General features: G+C 42.9%; 1 protein-coding gene across 1 annotated transcript in view; it reads right to left on the reverse strand.

Moving 5' to 3' along the window:
* Window positions 1-16,349, reverse strand: part of iqgap3 (IQ motif containing GTPase activating protein 3) — a 49,459-nt gene that overhangs the window by 24,818 nt on the left and 8,292 nt on the right. Inside the window, exons 8-21 of the mRNA XM_084052782.1 lie at window positions 15,086-15,264; window positions 12,955-13,036; window positions 11,859-12,022; window positions 10,874-10,961; window positions 9,331-9,494; window positions 8,860-9,023; window positions 7,969-8,084; window positions 6,359-6,522; window positions 5,212-5,302; window positions 4,113-4,280; window positions 2,765-2,907; window positions 1,952-2,122; window positions 186-269; window positions 1-50 (exon numbers count right to left, since the gene is read on the reverse strand). The exon at window positions 1-50 is cut by the window's left edge and continues 22 nt beyond it. Of these exons, the coding sequence (XP_083908908.1) occupies window positions 1-50; window positions 186-269; window positions 1,952-2,122; window positions 2,765-2,907; window positions 4,113-4,280; window positions 5,212-5,302; window positions 6,359-6,522; window positions 7,969-8,084; window positions 8,860-9,023; window positions 9,331-9,494; window positions 10,874-10,961; window positions 11,859-12,022; window positions 12,955-13,036; window positions 15,086-15,264 (1,828 nt within the window). The remainder of the gene's footprint in view (window positions 51-185; window positions 270-1,951; window positions 2,123-2,764; window positions 2,908-4,112; window positions 4,281-5,211; window positions 5,303-6,358; window positions 6,523-7,968; window positions 8,085-8,859; window positions 9,024-9,330; window positions 9,495-10,873; window positions 10,962-11,858; window positions 12,023-12,954; window positions 13,037-15,085; window positions 15,265-16,349) is intronic.

The following is a 16,349-nucleotide window of genomic DNA, read 5'->3' on the forward strand; positions in this document are numbered from 1 at the left end:
CGAGACAGGTACTTGCTGCGAGTCAACCACATCTTCACAAACGACTGGATCTGTGTGTGAGACAGACACAGTCAGCGTGTGTGTGTGTGTGTGTGTGTGTGTGTGTGTGTGTGTGTGTGTGTGTGTGTGTGTGTGTGTTATGTTATGTGTCATGCTGTACTGTGTGCATTGTGTAGTGCTATTACCTTGACAACTGCCCTCCAGTTGTAGTAGAGATGCTTTAGTCTCTGTCTGTATGCTTTCTGCAGGATATGTCTCCTCCAGTGAGACTACACACACACACACACACACACACACACACACACAATTATACGATCAATCTAACAACAACAACAACAAGTCAGCCTTTGTCAGAATTTACAATTTGATAACGATAATTTAATATTTCACCACAACACATTTACATACACATTATATATAATTTTAGTTTGCCAAAATGACTAGTACAGCAACAACCTGTACGTTGGGTAGTATAGGGTTATTAATCATGATAATAGTAATATATACATAGACACTGTCTATCTAAGTTATGTCATCTCACCCCCCCCCCCCCCCCCCCCAAAAGAAAAAATAAAAAAATAAACGGGTAATTGAAAAAACACGGCCCCCTCAACCATCAGAAGGGAAATTTACTTGGTTCACCAGAACCAAGTAAATGTGTTTTCAATTAATCTAACATGGTTAAAATGGAGTTTGACGTTACAATGGTTTGTATAGGAAGGGGGGGGGTGTCTGATAAAATGAATATCAAACATCTAAATACTGAATCAAGCAACTTAAAAACTGTCTGGGGCCTCACAAAAGCCTGAGTAGACGATAAATTGACCCCAAACATGTTTGAAAGTGAAATATCCCTTTAAGTGTAGAAATTTCAGCAATTTGCTGGTCAGCTGAGCTGACCAATTAATGCAGGATTATCACCCTCTGTCGTTTTTTTATCACCCCTGCTCGTGCAGGGCAAATCATGCAAGGCTGTGTATCCTAATATACAATAGAGAGTGGCGCGCATGCGTGGCTGTCTGCCTCGCCAGCCTGTTTGTGTGTCTGCGTCTCCAACAAGTTATCAAATCAAATCAAACTTTATTTATATAGCACATTTACAACAGCTCAAAGCCAACCAAAGTGCTGAACATGGTTAAAATAAGGTATTTTAGACACAAAGAGGCATCAACAAATGATATATACACAGGACCAAAAACAAGAGAAAAACAAAAGAGAAACAAAACAATGCAGAGTTAGGACAGAACAGGATAGCTAAATGCGACTAAAAGCAAGAGAGAATAAGTGAGTTTTTAGTACGTTTTTAAAAGCCCCAATCGATTGGGCAGATCTAATGGGGAGGGGCAACAAATTCCAGAGCCTGGGGACCGCAGCCGCAAAAGCACGGTCGCCCCTACACCTCAAATTGGTCGTATGAGGGACCAGCAGTAGCTTGTCCGCAGACCTCAAGGCCCTGGTTGGAATATAGGGCTCAATTAAGTCAGAGAGATAGGAGGGTGACAGGCCGTGAATGGTTTTAAATACAAATAAAAGAACCTTAAAATCAATTCTAAAATGAACAGGGAGCCAACGAAGAGTGGCCAGGACTGGTGTTATGTGGTCACGTTTTTTAGTGCCGGTGAGGAGGCGGGCGGCTGCGTTCTGGACCAGCTGTAGACGCCTAAGTGAAGCCTGATCAATTGCCAAGTCATGTCATCTCACCCCATCTTTGCCAAGTTCGGTCTCGCTTCACTTTCGGTTTGCGTGTTGCAGTTTGCTTTCGCTTTCGATTTGCGTGTCGACACTATAACACCCGTGCTGCTGTCTCTGTGTTCGATGTGCGGCCCAGACTACTAGATGGGAGCCCCGCGCAGCGGCTAGACGGAAGGGCCGCGCAGCGGCCGGCACCCCTAGTGTCATACATTTGTTCTAATAATAAGTTTAACAATAAATTAAAAAAGCATAAAGCAACCTGTATTGTGACGACAGCAGCTAGCTGTGAGTTGAGGTAGTGCAGGCGCGCCCCCAGCCTCTGTCTCAGCAGGAACCCTCTGGCTCTGGCCTGGAGTCGGACAACCAGCCACTCGTTAGCCTTCCACTGGCCCTCTCTGGTGTGGGACGCAGTCACGCTGCCCACAACCGCCTGTAGGCACGCACGCACGCGCACACACACACACACACACACACACACACGATCAGTTCCACCGAAGGAAAAGTCACTATTAGTACCACTGAAAAAGTACTGAAATGTTTTACTAAAAGTAAAAGTATCAAATGTAGAAGTACTCTGTTACAAGTAAAAGTCTCGAATAAAAAATCTGCTTGATTAAAAGTACAAAAGGATTGGTATGTACTTAAAGTATCAAAAGTAAAAGCACTAAAATATTTGAAAATAGCAGATCTACAAGCTCTTAACGCAACACGTTGTGAGCTTGTAGATCTGCTATTTTCAAATAGTCTAGGTATGAAACAGGGCTAAAGTGGTTAATGTATGTTTTGTGATAATAATCTAAATCTGCAAAGTAGCCCAGAGCATAACCGTGACATGCAAGAAAGCCTGTTTAGGGCACTTTTTAGTTTTATGAATGACATTAAAATATGAGTAAAACTAATTTCCATGACTTTTCAAAAACCTTTGGTGTTTCATCATTTTCCAAAACTGGTCCAGGACCGGAAAGGTCTCTATTCAAATTCCACAGCTTTTCCAGGTTTGTCATGACCGCATAAACACTGTGGGCTTGTGGGTAAATGCAGTTCAGATGGATTATAAACGATGTTGTCTAACCTGGATTTCACTGTGACTCAGGAACAGGCTGTTCTGTAGGAACCCTGAAGGTTTGTCCCAGAACCCCTCCAGCTTTGACATGTGGAAATAATACGTCCCTCCATCCTCTGTGACAGTTCGAGACCATGGACTCCTGTTATCACCTGGACACAACACAGAGAAGAACTGAAAACTCCTCTTGCATCCAAACAGTACGTTGTTATCACACAGAAGCATGACCCCCATTGGTTAAATTGTCTGTCGTTATGTTAGCCTCGTAAACCACCCCCCCTCCTGAAATGAAATGCAAATGCGATTTCCAGAGGGGGGTGGTTTACGAGGCTATCTTTATGTATTCATAAGCGATCATAATTTGCTGATTCCATTGCATTGTTGTGATATACTGTAGATTATAATTCACAGCTTAAAAAAAGGTAGTGTAAGTGATAGTTAAAACAAAAGGTATTTTGTTAAAAGGTTAAAGTTCTATATTCTGACAGTAATCATTGCTATAGAGTGCTTGTTCAGTAACAGGAGTCTCCCTGTCTCTACAGCTCAGAAAACAGAAAATAAATGTTCAGGTAGGTGACACAATTTCAGCCAATCAGGAGAGTACCCATTTATAAGCTTCATTTTTTATAGTGTTCCAATTTTGTCTGCTCATTTCTTTGTGTCATCACTTACAATTTCACTTGTTTAAAGGAGTAGTTCACCCCCCAAAACATACTTATTTTCTATCAATTACATGTCCCATGAAGCCATGATTTCATGGAGATTTTTTAGTTTTTGTCGCATTCCTAAGCCAATAATTTGGTGACCGCCGAAGACTCAATTGAGTCTCCTACTGAGCAGCCACCCGCTTCATGGGGTGTGTAATTGATGGAAAATAAGTAGTTTTTTGGGTGAACTACTCCTTTATCTGTATCCTGACTGAGGTCTCTATCCTGATTGGATAAAATTGGTATCCAACCTGAGAATGCATTTTCTGTCTCTCCAAGAGCTGGAGAGACATGAGAGACACCTGTGTTACTGAACAAACTCTCTATAGCAATGAGTACTATTAGAATATAGAGCTATTTAACACATATTTTAACCAAAGAAAATCACTTACCCTACCTTTAAGCCATTAAGACCTGGAACGCATCTGTGTCACTTTAGATGTCTTTGGCTATTCAAAAATAGCAGATATACAAGCTCATAGCACGGCACCGAGTGCCGCGCTATGAGCTTGTAGATCTGCTATTTTTGAAAAATCTTGAAAAAAAATGTTTTCAATTTTTTTCAAAAAACTGTTAGGATTTAGATTTTTTTTAAGAATCGCCTCAGGTCTCAAGTTGTTCTTATATTTGTATTTCAAAGCTGAGCAAACCTCCTTGAGTCTTATCTCTGAGCAGGGCGGTCAGTGCAGTCTGGTATCCAACGGCACAGTCTGACGCCAGCCGCTGCAGCGCCACCTCTGGTAGCTTCAGGACTCGCATCGTCTGAGCTGCTTTCCCTTCCTTCACTGCCTGGTTTACTGCCGCTATAGCCAGAGACACTGGAGACATGATGGGAGACATATTTTGTTTTCAATGCCTACATTTTTTTCATATACTCTGTACACATACTTCTTATACAACAGTGGTTCTCAAGGGCCCCCAAATTGACACTTATTAGCCAGCGGAAAATTAACCCATTTCAAAAGATATGCCAGGGACCCCCATAAGAGAAGACTGGAATCCATGACTGATGGAGAACTCAAAGAATAACATAGAAAAGTAAAAAGAAAAAGAACAGAAACTTACGCCCCGGGGATCTCCATCAGGAATTAATGTAGAAACAAAGATGCTTCAAAGGAAGCCTTTATGGAAGAGGACTTCAGGAAACAGATGCGTGTAAGCAAGAACTCGGAGTGGGAGAGGAAAATGATTGTAAGGTGTAAGATCTTTTCTTTACATTTTCTTCCTAATTTAGCTGTTATGCCAATTCCCCCCTTGGAGTCCCTGGCACTCGCTGCTGACCTCTACTGGTTGGTCTGGTTGCTTACCGTAGTTGTGTAACCCAGGGCTGTTAGTCTGTTTGACAAGACATTTCTGTTATTATACGGGAAAGGATAGGTAAGAAATTAGAATGGGGGTACCCCTCTACACTGCACTTACGAGTGTTTTCTTTTAAACACCATAGGAATTAGAGGTGCCACCCACTCTACTTTTTGTTTGATAGTTAAGAGAGAGTATGAAGGTTTTTAATGGCACATTGTTTTGTTTAGGTGTGGTTACTTATTTATTATTTATTCAGTTAGTGGGTATTTGGTCTTATTTTCTTTGATTTGGCACCACCTGTCCCTTTCTCTGTAAAATAATGACTGCGATAAAATCTCTTGACAGTTCAGATGGATTATGGGTAAAATGTCCTATTAAAAATAAAACAGAATAAAATACATTTTATTTCAGAACCACATAATGGACCAATACAAACGGCTGACTCACTCTTCAGAGCCTTCTGAGTCTCCTGATTGGCTCTTGTCACTCCTTCCTGGATTTCGTCCAACCACAGCTCAGCTCCAGAGTCACCGCTCTCCTGTGATTGGACAGTCAGAAGAACACAAACAACTTTAGAAAGGTGAAAAACTGAATTAAATGAAACCACATAATACAGCATCAATAATCACTAAAGCCGGGTGGTCAAACTATTAGAAGAGTTTGCACATTGTTCCAATAGGCTCTACACAGTAGCCATATTGGAAAGAATTTGGGCCTCTTCCTTAGTTTGGTGTTACCAATTATACTAATAAGGCTGTGTTTCATTTGGTGTAGCACAGTGGTTCTTAAGTGCACAAATGGAACCATTTTGTACACTCTCAGAGTTACACAACCGTAAGAGGGCTTTTGGAACCCCCTCAAGGAACCATGAGGGTCCTAGGGGAGGTAAACAAATTTTTCCCATAGAAAGGAGGTGGCATTCACTGCCGAATCCTTTTCTTTTTTCCGCTGTTATTTTTATGCTATGTTGATTAATTGAATACATAGGACCACAATGGAAACAAGTCCTCTGGACTTCTTTGTTTTATTCTTTTAGCCCAAACGTCTGACTGTACCTCATGCTACATTCCTGTCTAATAAAGTATTCAATCAATCAATCCCTGGACCACACTTTGAGACCCACTGGTGTAACAGAGTGTTTCCAGTGAGCCAACATGCACAATATCAGCACCCTGACTCTGTTTGACCAGAATGGAACAGAGCCTTCATTAGTATCATTGGTAACACAGGCCCAATTTCTTTCCAATGTGGCTGCTGTGCATATATAATCTATTTCAATGGATGCTGAAGCTCACAATATTTCGTGCTTAATTCACACATGACTAAAATAGATGTGGATGTGTCCCCTACTGCATTATATGAACATTATTTGAAGGACCAGGAAGATTTCCAATGAAGTTTGAAAGTTTGAAACACGGAGACTACCTCCACAAGCTCCAACGATAGTGGGTAGCGTTAAGATTAAACATAAAAGAGAAACATCTAATGGAATTTTAAATAGGCTACACATCAAAGCAAAAGCAGTGGCTGGTGATTACGTCCACGGTGATCCTTTTAAAACGTTTAACATAGTATAGCAAAATAATGTTCGTACGTGGGCTTTCTGCTTCCTGGCGCGGAGAAGCACTTCATGGTAACGCCGTGCGTTGTTCGGCAGCACCCCCTCCAGACCACCAGAGGGCATCAGCAGAGCGGACAGCGTCTTCTGAGGGTCTGCTCTGCTTAGAGCCTGGTTTATCAGCCCTATAGCCACCACCTCTACAGGGGACAGGAAGGACAGTGTTGTGGGATTCTGGATCAATCGGTAATTGATGAGGCAATAGGAGTCGAGACGATATTCTGACACAGTTGAGTGGTAAAGTAGTTCTGCCTGGAGCACAGGGCTCAGACCTAGTTAAACTAGCTGCTACAGCAGGGGTCTTCAACGTTTTCAGGCCAAGGACCCCCTAGCTGAGAGAGAGATGAAGCAGGGACCCCCTCTACATCGTATAAAATTGTGTTTCAGATTCAACATTTTTTGTTTACTTGGTCTGCTCTTGTTTCCCTCTACACCAAACACCTCTTTGACAAAAATAGCCGATCTACAAGCTCACAAAAATAGCAGATCTTCAAGCTCACAACGCCTCGCAGCGCGAGGCGTTGTAGATCTGCTATTTTTTTGCTAAAGTTCTCCCCAGAATAGGGATGCTAGGGTTCAAGTGGTTAATGCGAAAAAATAAATCATATCACACAAAAATGTGCCGGACCCCCTGTAGTAACTCCGAGGACCCCCTAGGGGTCCCGGACCCCCTGTTGAAGACCCCTGTGCTACGAGGACAAGCTGAATCATGACAGATAGGCTGTAACGAAAACAAACAATAGCCATCAGGCCTAGCGGAGACATCTTTGGCTCCAACAGGCCACCAAATATCATGTTATATCATAATGTATACATAAGTACTATAAGTGATGGTAAAATATAAAAAGTTTGATATAAACCATAATAACAATGTTGTATAATGCAGGGGTCTTCAACAGGGGGTCCGGGACCCCTAGGGGGTCCTCAGAGTTACTACAGGGGGTCCGCCAAAATCTTTGTGTGATAGGAGGATAATTGTTTTGCATTAACCACTTGAACACTAGCATCCCTGTTCTGAAGGGAACATTAGCCACAAATAGCAGATCTACAAACTCACAGAGCTTGTAGATCTGCTATTTGTGGCAAAGAGGTTTGGTGAAGAGGGAAAGGCAAAGAGGTTTGGTGAAGAGAGAAAAAGGCAGACTAAGTACAGAGTGAAAGGGCAAGTTTACCATTGATGGTTTAAGAGGTTAAGGGTCTAAAAATACACATGAATCTAACATACACTGATGATAGTGCTGTCAAACATACTGTATAGAGCCGTCTATGAAGCTATGTATGAAATGTATGAAAAAGTTTAATCAGCAGCACAATTTTATACATGTAGTGGGGGGTCCCTGCTTCATCTCTCTCTCAGCTAAGGGGTCCTTGGCCTGAAAAACGTTGAAGACCCCTGGTATAACGTATAATATAATTTATTATACAACAGTGACACATGTCGTAGCCTGTGAAAGATGGGTACAGCACGGGCACAATGAAACAGGTATGCAGAGGTGGAGAGATCGTAGAGGTTAAAAGTTACAGGTTCAGCAGTTGGACAGAAGTAGGTAAAAAACTTGTATGTTGAGTTATGTCTTGATACGTACGGTCGTGTTCCTTCTGCAGAGAGCCGTTGACTAAAGTGATTCCTTCCTGCAGCTGGTTCCAGGTCAGCAGACTTCGCCCAGCCTGTTTCTTTAAAACGCATAGCTCTTCAAAGTACCTGAAGAAAGTAACAGCACATTACATTACTAATGATCTATAATCAAAAATCAAAAAGATTAAACATCAATATTCAATAATACAGAACATTAGACATCTACTGTATATTCTATAACACAGAACATTACATGTATTCTATATTAAAATCGCCTAACAGGTGGGTGGGTGGAGCTGGCCAGGGGACAACATGCACTGATGTCAGACACAAACAGAAACCATTACCTATAACAACAAAAGCCTAATAAGATGTTGGCTTTCACACGGGAGACCCAGGTTAGAATCCCAGGCGTTACACATAGTATATACTAGAGTTATCAATGGGCCTGAAAATTAAGGCCCTGCCCTAACTGGGGCCTACTGGGAACAATTACCATACTTTTAGGCCCAAAAACCCAGAAAGGGTGTCATTGTGTGCTTAATGTCCTCAAAGTCATGCATCCAACAAGCTTTCAATTGAACAGATTGGACCCTCCGTTCCAGAGATAATGGCCAAAACATCTTGAAAACGGACACTTTAGCCGAGTTTTGGCCATTATTTGTCGGCCGTTTTTCTTTAATAACACGGGCTAGGAAGCTCGGACGGCGACAAATACCTGAGTAAGACACTCTGCGCTGCATCCAACACATCCAGTGTCATTCAGTGAACCCCAGGCTCGGCCCGGCCCGACTAATTAGCATAGATTTATGGCCCGGCTCGAAAACGTTGGGTCGGGTTTGGGCAGAATTTGAGCGCTCTAGTAATGGGTCATTTATATCAGACAGACAGACAGACAGACCTCTGCAGTAAGGTGTCATCTACATCAGTCAGACCGGCAGCAGAGCTGTCCTCCAGAGCAACACAGAATGCTCCTACATCTCTGGCCTCCAGAGCCTGGTTGATGAGGGCCACCGCTGACAGCATCTCTACGGCCACATACAGGTCTTCCTGCTGCAGCGCACCCTGGTGGCACAGAGAAGTAACATTCAACACTTTTAGCATGCATTATATCCTAATATTGCCCCCCCCCAGTGGTCTTAGTTCAAGTATGGATAAAGTGCACATCAAGCGCACTGTCCAGGGACCCCCAGGGGTCCTTGGAGGGGTTCCAAGGGGTCCCCAGCAGAAGTAGTTAACGTAGCATCACAATCATTGTTTTGGGGGGTGTCCCTGGCACAAGACATTTCCAGATGGGGGTCCACGGCCAAATGCATATCTATTTGGGGGTCCTTGGCACAGAAACAGTTTGAGAGCTACTGGTGCAGTGTACCTGTGTGCTACGTTGCGTTAGCGTCAGCAGCTGGGTGTGGTACAGTGTGGCTGCAAAGGGGAACACGTCAGGAAGCCGAGCGTCTGGGTTCATCAGAGCTCTGACCGTCTGTCTAGGGTCACCACCTCGCAACGCCATGTTGACCAGATCTACTGCTTTCTGCACTGTACACACACACACACACACACACACACACAAAAAGTATTAAAAGTCACAAAGAGAAGTCCAACGCGCTTCAGCCAGTTAAGGGTAGAAGGGCTCGGCGCTCAACAGGGACAACTTGAATAAGAAGAAGAATACCTGGGCATTTTAAAAGAGACTACCCAAATAAAATACTGGAGCACTCGACTGGGTCTTCACGTTTTAGTATTTTGCAGGGGTCAGTGTCATTTCGACTTGCGTCTTCCTCAGAGTCAAACGGGTATGTTTCTTCTTACGCATAAAGTATTGACATTCTTTCCCATATCCAGAATGTCCAGATATTTCCAAAAGTATACAAAACATTTCCTCATAATTAATAGTGGGCGTGTGTGCATGTGTGGATATATCTCATATAGATTCTGCACACACACAAACACACGCATATTATCATATTTAATATGCACACACATACACACACAAGTGTGTGTATGTGTGTGTGTGCATATTAAATATGATCTTATACGACTCACACACATAATGCACTCAGTGTATAGTTGCGACCGTAGGTCGCCCTTACTACAGAAAGCTGCTCCAGGTGTCCGTCCGTCACTCCGTCACTCCGTCACACACGTCACACTTTTGCCCTGCTCATATCTCCACACCCATTGCCCCGATCCATGCCACATTTTGCACACACACTCCTTACCTGCCAAACTACACCCTCCAAGGACCCCCGGAGCTCCAGGGACCCCCAGCTGCCTCGGGGACCCCCAAGTGTAAAACATGAGCACATGTGGACTAATTACCAAATGACCACCCCAACGGGGCTGCTCACGGGGCATTCCCGGGACCAAAATCTGTGCCAGTCGTATTTCTCAGCATTCACTCTGTTACCCATTTGCAACAGCTACACATTACACGTTTTCTGCCCACATAAACGCCACCATGTCACAGCTAACCCCACATTTAGACCACCAAACAAAACTATCCATTGCCCACACAACTAGGAACCAATCGCCGTTACAGCCCTCTTCTGTATACATGTGACCTACGGTCGCTTATCTCCCGATTAGGGAGTCTTACTGGTTGTTTGTGTTACATGCATAACTGTATAGTATACACCGTGCAAGGTGCACATAGTTCAGTGTACAACGTTGTGTGTACAGAACTGTACAGTATTTAACATGGTACAGTATACATGCCATCAGAAGGTTTCTGTATTCAAATGCCTTATGGCAGTATGGAGACAAGACTTCCCTCTCTGAGTTGTAACTATCTGATAAGACAGATCGGGTCGGTTGTTTACATTTACACTGTGATTGTACTGTAAGTATGTGTGTATCTCATCAGATGTGTTGTTTTTGCATTACTTTGACTGTGTTGTTGCTGTTGTTGTTCTTACTTTCTCTGTTGTGCTGAGCTTCCTGGTTGGCTGTGGTCACAGACTGCTGCAGCTCTGCTGGTTCTAGAGGATCCACACAACCTGCATCCTACCCGCAACATGAAACAATATGATGTACATCTACATTACAACACAAGACAACAACTACCGCACAATATACAACCACAACACAATGTACTACCACAACACATCACAGCACAATATAGAACCACAACACAACAACTCTAATAATATAGAAACAACACATAACACAACAGTGTTATGTGTTTTGTTGTTTCTATATTATTGGGGTACAGAGTAGGCAGTATATTGTAGTGCATGCAGTTGTCTGCAATGGAGTGTGTGAGTGTGTGAGTGTGTGTGTGTGTGTGTGTGTGTGTGTGTGTGTGTGTGTGTGTGTGTGTGTGTGTGTGTGTGTGTGTGTGTGTGTGTGTGTGTGTGTGTGTGTGTGTGTGTGTGTGTGTGTGTGTGTGTGTGTGTGTGTGTGTGTGTGTGTGTTCAATACCTATACCAATGATCACATCATTGCATAGTTACAGATCACATCTGCTTGCTCATAGGTACAAATAATGGAAAGACTGCATCCTAAGTTAAATTCTGTTCAACACTTACACAGCATCGCCACTCATCAACGTCAGTTTTAGGACCAAGCAACCAAACACAATGGGACCAATATTTAAGATGTTGAAGCTGACTATTATACAGAACAGAAATGTAAAATAAGTGTCATCTGTGTTGTGTGATATTGAGTCACAACATAAGCGATCACAGAGTAGGAAGTGACAGAAAGTTGACTAACACTGCATGCAACATAGCAGAGCTATCTAGAACAGCTTCGTACATGAGAAACAAATTCAAGATTGGACACTGAAAATGAATCTGTTTTCCTCAGACCTCATAGTCACCATTGCAATATGCAACAATTAATTGTTATTAATTCTCAAATTGCATAATAATTGTCTATAGTGTGTGTGTTTCCACTAACCAGAGCCTTCTGTTCTCTGTCTGTAGTCAGCTGTTCCAGGTACCAGGGGCCGTGGTCAGTACGGAGGCCCCTGAGGGCCAAGCAGGGCAACTGCAGGGCAGAGAGGAGGGCCAACTCATCTCCATATTCCACCGCATCATCCACCTGCTCTATCGCTGCACGCACTGGACACACACACACACACACACACACAAATATAAGCCTTTCTCTTCTTCATAGATCAGGGGTCTTCAACAGGGGGTCCGGGACCCCTAGGGGGTCCTCAGAGTTAATACAGGGGGTCCACCAAATCTTTGTGTGATATGATATTTTTTACATTAACCACTTGAACCGTAGCATCCCTTTTCCAAGGAGAACTTTAGCCAAAAATAGCAGATCTACAAGCCCACAACGCCTCGCGCTGCGAGGCATTGTGAGCTTATAGATCTGCTATTTTTGGCAAAGAGTTATAGGTGTAGAGGGAAAAAAAGAGCAGCAAATGTTTATCTGAAACACATTTTTTTACAATATAGATGGGGTCCCTGCTTCATCTCTCTCTCAGCTAGGGGGTCCTTGGCCTGAAAACGTTGAAGACCCCTGTCATAGATTATGAGTGACCCATGCATTCCTCGGTCCTCAAGCAAGTTAACCATCTCGGTGCCATGTGAATCAATGCTCCACCCTCTTGTCTCACTACTGTTTGAAAAATGCAAAGGAAATATCACATGAATGATATCTTTCTTTTCTTTTTCCCAAAGAAACCATTAAACTGTCAGCTAGGCAGCTCGGTTTTGAGCATGCCATTATTGGTGGAATTTTTACACTCATTTCAATTCCTTCTTAAAAAAATAGGGCTTAAGTGGTTAACATAACTGTCTTACCCAGGTCAAATAAAGGCTGGGTATAATAAAGTGATTTATAGAGATGTGATTTGGGGCTTTCACACTAAAAGAAAATCTGTCTACTACCTACAAAATCAGTAATGATGACTAACTACATACTATATATTAAATATGTAATTAACTGTAGACTACTGTACTGTACCGTACTATTGCTACTACTACATAATTTGATCTTTATATAGTTAATATATAATGAACTAAAGTGTGTTTCTTACAGTTGACTTTGTTGAGGTTGTCTTGGATCTCAGTTTGAGTCAGGTACTCCTCATAGATGTCCTTCTCAACACAACCATTAGCCTGGAGATAAAACAAAACATCACCGCATCAACTCCAACTATTCTAAATAGTACATTTTAATCGGTTAATGGTTAAATTAACCATTAATGAATGTTGGTTATCAGCCATGAAAACTAAATTCAGAATTGGCAACATATTCATTACAATTATTATTTATTTTATCATAAAAATAAATCCATCATGGCATCTGGTGTCGGCGCAGGGTTAAATTTCCAACCCACTACCAATGCCAAGCAGATGATGGCCCGTACTTCATTTTAGGGTCTAAATTAATCGCACAGATATAATTAAAAACAGGAATTTAATATAATCAATTGCGAAAATAAAAATAGCTATTGCACCCATAAAACGTATCCATCATATTGATATTAAAATAGAGCAGCATATTGGAGTATGCAACATATCGCCACACCTGAACCCATTCTGACTAGCAGTAAAATGGCAGGTCTTAATCCCACCCACCCCATTGTTATGTTGGCCAATGCTGCCTTCACATCCAATGAGCTCTATGCACAGCTGCCATATTGGAAACTAGAAAAAGTGCTCCTCGGAGCACTGCCAGACCCCTAGTGTTTGAAATCTGAATGGCCGGACTTCGCATGACGTGTGTGCAGAGGAAAAGAGGGACAGACCGACCGACCGACAAAGCCTCCTGTAGGCCGACCCCTTGGGTCTGGCAAAAACTTTGGGCCTCTTCCTTACTTCCTTCACAGGTGTTACCAATGATAGATACTAATGAAGGCTCTGTTTCATTCTGGTCAAACAGAGTCAGGGTGCTGATATTGCGCATGACGGCTCACTGGAAACACTCTGCTACACCAGTGGGTCTCAAAGTGTGGTCCAGGGACCCTCCTGGTTCCTTGAGGGGGTTCCAAATGGACCCGGGCGGGTGTGTAACTCTGAGAGTGTACGAAAGGAACCAAATGGACCCGTAAGGGTCCATTTGGTTCCTTTTGTACACTCTCAGAGTTATGGGGGTCCTTGAAATTAAAACGTTTGAGAGCCACTGTCCTAGCCTGGTAAACCCTCCCTCCGGAAATCTCATTTCCATTTGATTTCAGGAGTGAGTCTGGCATGATCGCCCATTCTGCACTATTGGCTGTGTACACCAAACGGACGAGCCTATCAGCGTCGTCGCACATCGTTCTGTGATTGACAGCGACAGTTGGCCAATCAGGTGGCGAGTTCTCAAACTTCTATGTTGAGGCACGGAATTTACCTATAAGATATCGTTTGGATAGAATTTAGTTGTTTAACTTCATATATGTGGTCAATTAATCATGACAGAGCCTATTTAAAAATAAAAATTCAGAGAACCGGCCGGGGCGGGCAGTGACACACACATGTATCCGAATAAGGCAACCTATTTTGGGCATGGCCGTCTCAAAAGTCCCGTTGCGTCACATTAGTCTGGTGAACTGCTGATTGGCTGAAGGGGAAAAACGATCATTGGCTGAAGGGGTTGTCAGTCAACGGTATTACTCCCGCCCAACTCCAGCCCACATGCAGAATGGGCGATCAGGCGGCAGGCCAGACTCACTCCTGAAATCAAATGGAAATGAGATTTCCGGAGGGAGGGTTTACCAGGCTACCACTGTGCTACACTAAATGGAGCAGAGCCTTCATTAGCATCATCGGTAACACCTGTGAAGGAAGTCAGGAAGAGGCCCAATTTCTTTCCAATATGGCTGGCTGCTGCGCCATTCGGTTCTTAAGTCTGACGTAATTTTGTAGTCCGACGTCCCGTCCGGGTCCAAAAGGCACCAGCGCCGTCCACTCTTCATTGTAAACAACATGTTGGAACCCGTAAATCTTTTTACAATAACCTCCTTTTTCAGAAATGAAACATTGAGGGTTAATAAGGGTCTTAATGCTAATATCATAGAAGTACTAAGTATCTATTTATTATTATGATTTAACATTATTATTATTAACATTAAAACACTTGGACCCGGAAGTTATTCTAGCGGGGCGCAACGTCACGTCTGAACAATCGAATAGAGCCTATGGGACACCTTTGTTTATGTGTATTTTGGAACCAAATCGTACCCGTCTGGACAGAGAGGTGTTCTTGTGAGCCCTGGCCTGGTGCAGCATCTCCTGGTAGACGGCCATCAGCGCCCCCTGCAGGCTGGTGAGCAGAGCGTTGGGGTTGCTCAGGGCCGCCGCCGTGACCTTCACGTCTCCTCTCTCTACGGCCTCGTTAATGGCTATGACCGCAGCATGGACTGTGGAAACACCATACAACACTATTAGTTATAATCCCCTGCGTTTACATGGCAATTATTTGACAAACAAATTGTTTACAAAGTGTTTTAACTAAAATGAATCCGTAACTTTCATGTCCTAACCCTGGTTTCAAGCCCGGGTCTCATGCCTTGCCTTAATGCAGTAGTTCTCAACCTTTTCAGGACGCCACCCCCTCAAAAGAATCATATTTGAACTAGGGAACCCCTAAAATAAATCATATTTAAACTGGGTAGACCACAAAATAATCATATTTGAACTGGGGACCCCCCAAAATAATCATAGGTATTAGAGTTGAGGCATTACAGTTTGACTTCCACAGATAAATATTGTGAAAATAGCAGATCTACAAGCACACAACGCCTCGCAACGCGAGGCGTTGTGTGCTTGCAGATCTGCTATTTTCACATGTTTTGCCTCCGTCTTATATTATTTGTCAATTTAGCCAATGTTTGACTAGTTTGTAATAGTATAGTTTGCTGTTTCCTTTTTTTGGGGTCTTAAAAGTCCTTAAATTGTCACTTCACTGTCATCTCGGGACCCCAACCCCCCCCAACCCTCCCCCCAAAACCATGTGGGGACCCAAACCGGACATCCCGCCCCACAGATTGAGAACACCAGGTTATTGCATTTTGATTGTGCAATACCTCTTGTCGACCAGTAGGTGTCCTACTAGACTACAGGATCTGGTAGACCAACTGCAGTTTTATATATATTGTGTTAACATACTCTAAAGTTTGGTCTAAATGACGTTTTATTCACTGGAAAAAAGTTTTGCGTTGCATCTTTAACAAATTTGCGTTCGTTGTGATTACAACACTGGAAGTGGTTTTATCACAGTGAAATAAATTTAAAAAGGTAGGGTAAGTGATTTACTTTGGTTAAAATAAGTGTTAAATAGCTCTATATTGTGATAGTACTCATTGCTATAGAGTGTTTGTTCAGTAAAAGGAGTCTCCCATGTCTCTCCAGCTCTTTATTAAACAGAAAATGCATTTTCAGTGCTCTCTCCTGATTGGCTTAAATGTTGTCACCTACCTGAAAATGTACTATATTCTGTTTACTA

Source organism: Gymnoscopelus microlampas (genome assembly GCF_963454915.1).
Source record: "Gymnoscopelus microlampas genome assembly, chromosome: 3".
Lineage (NCBI taxonomy): Eukaryota > Metazoa > Chordata > Actinopteri > Myctophiformes > Myctophidae > Gymnoscopelus > Gymnoscopelus microlampas.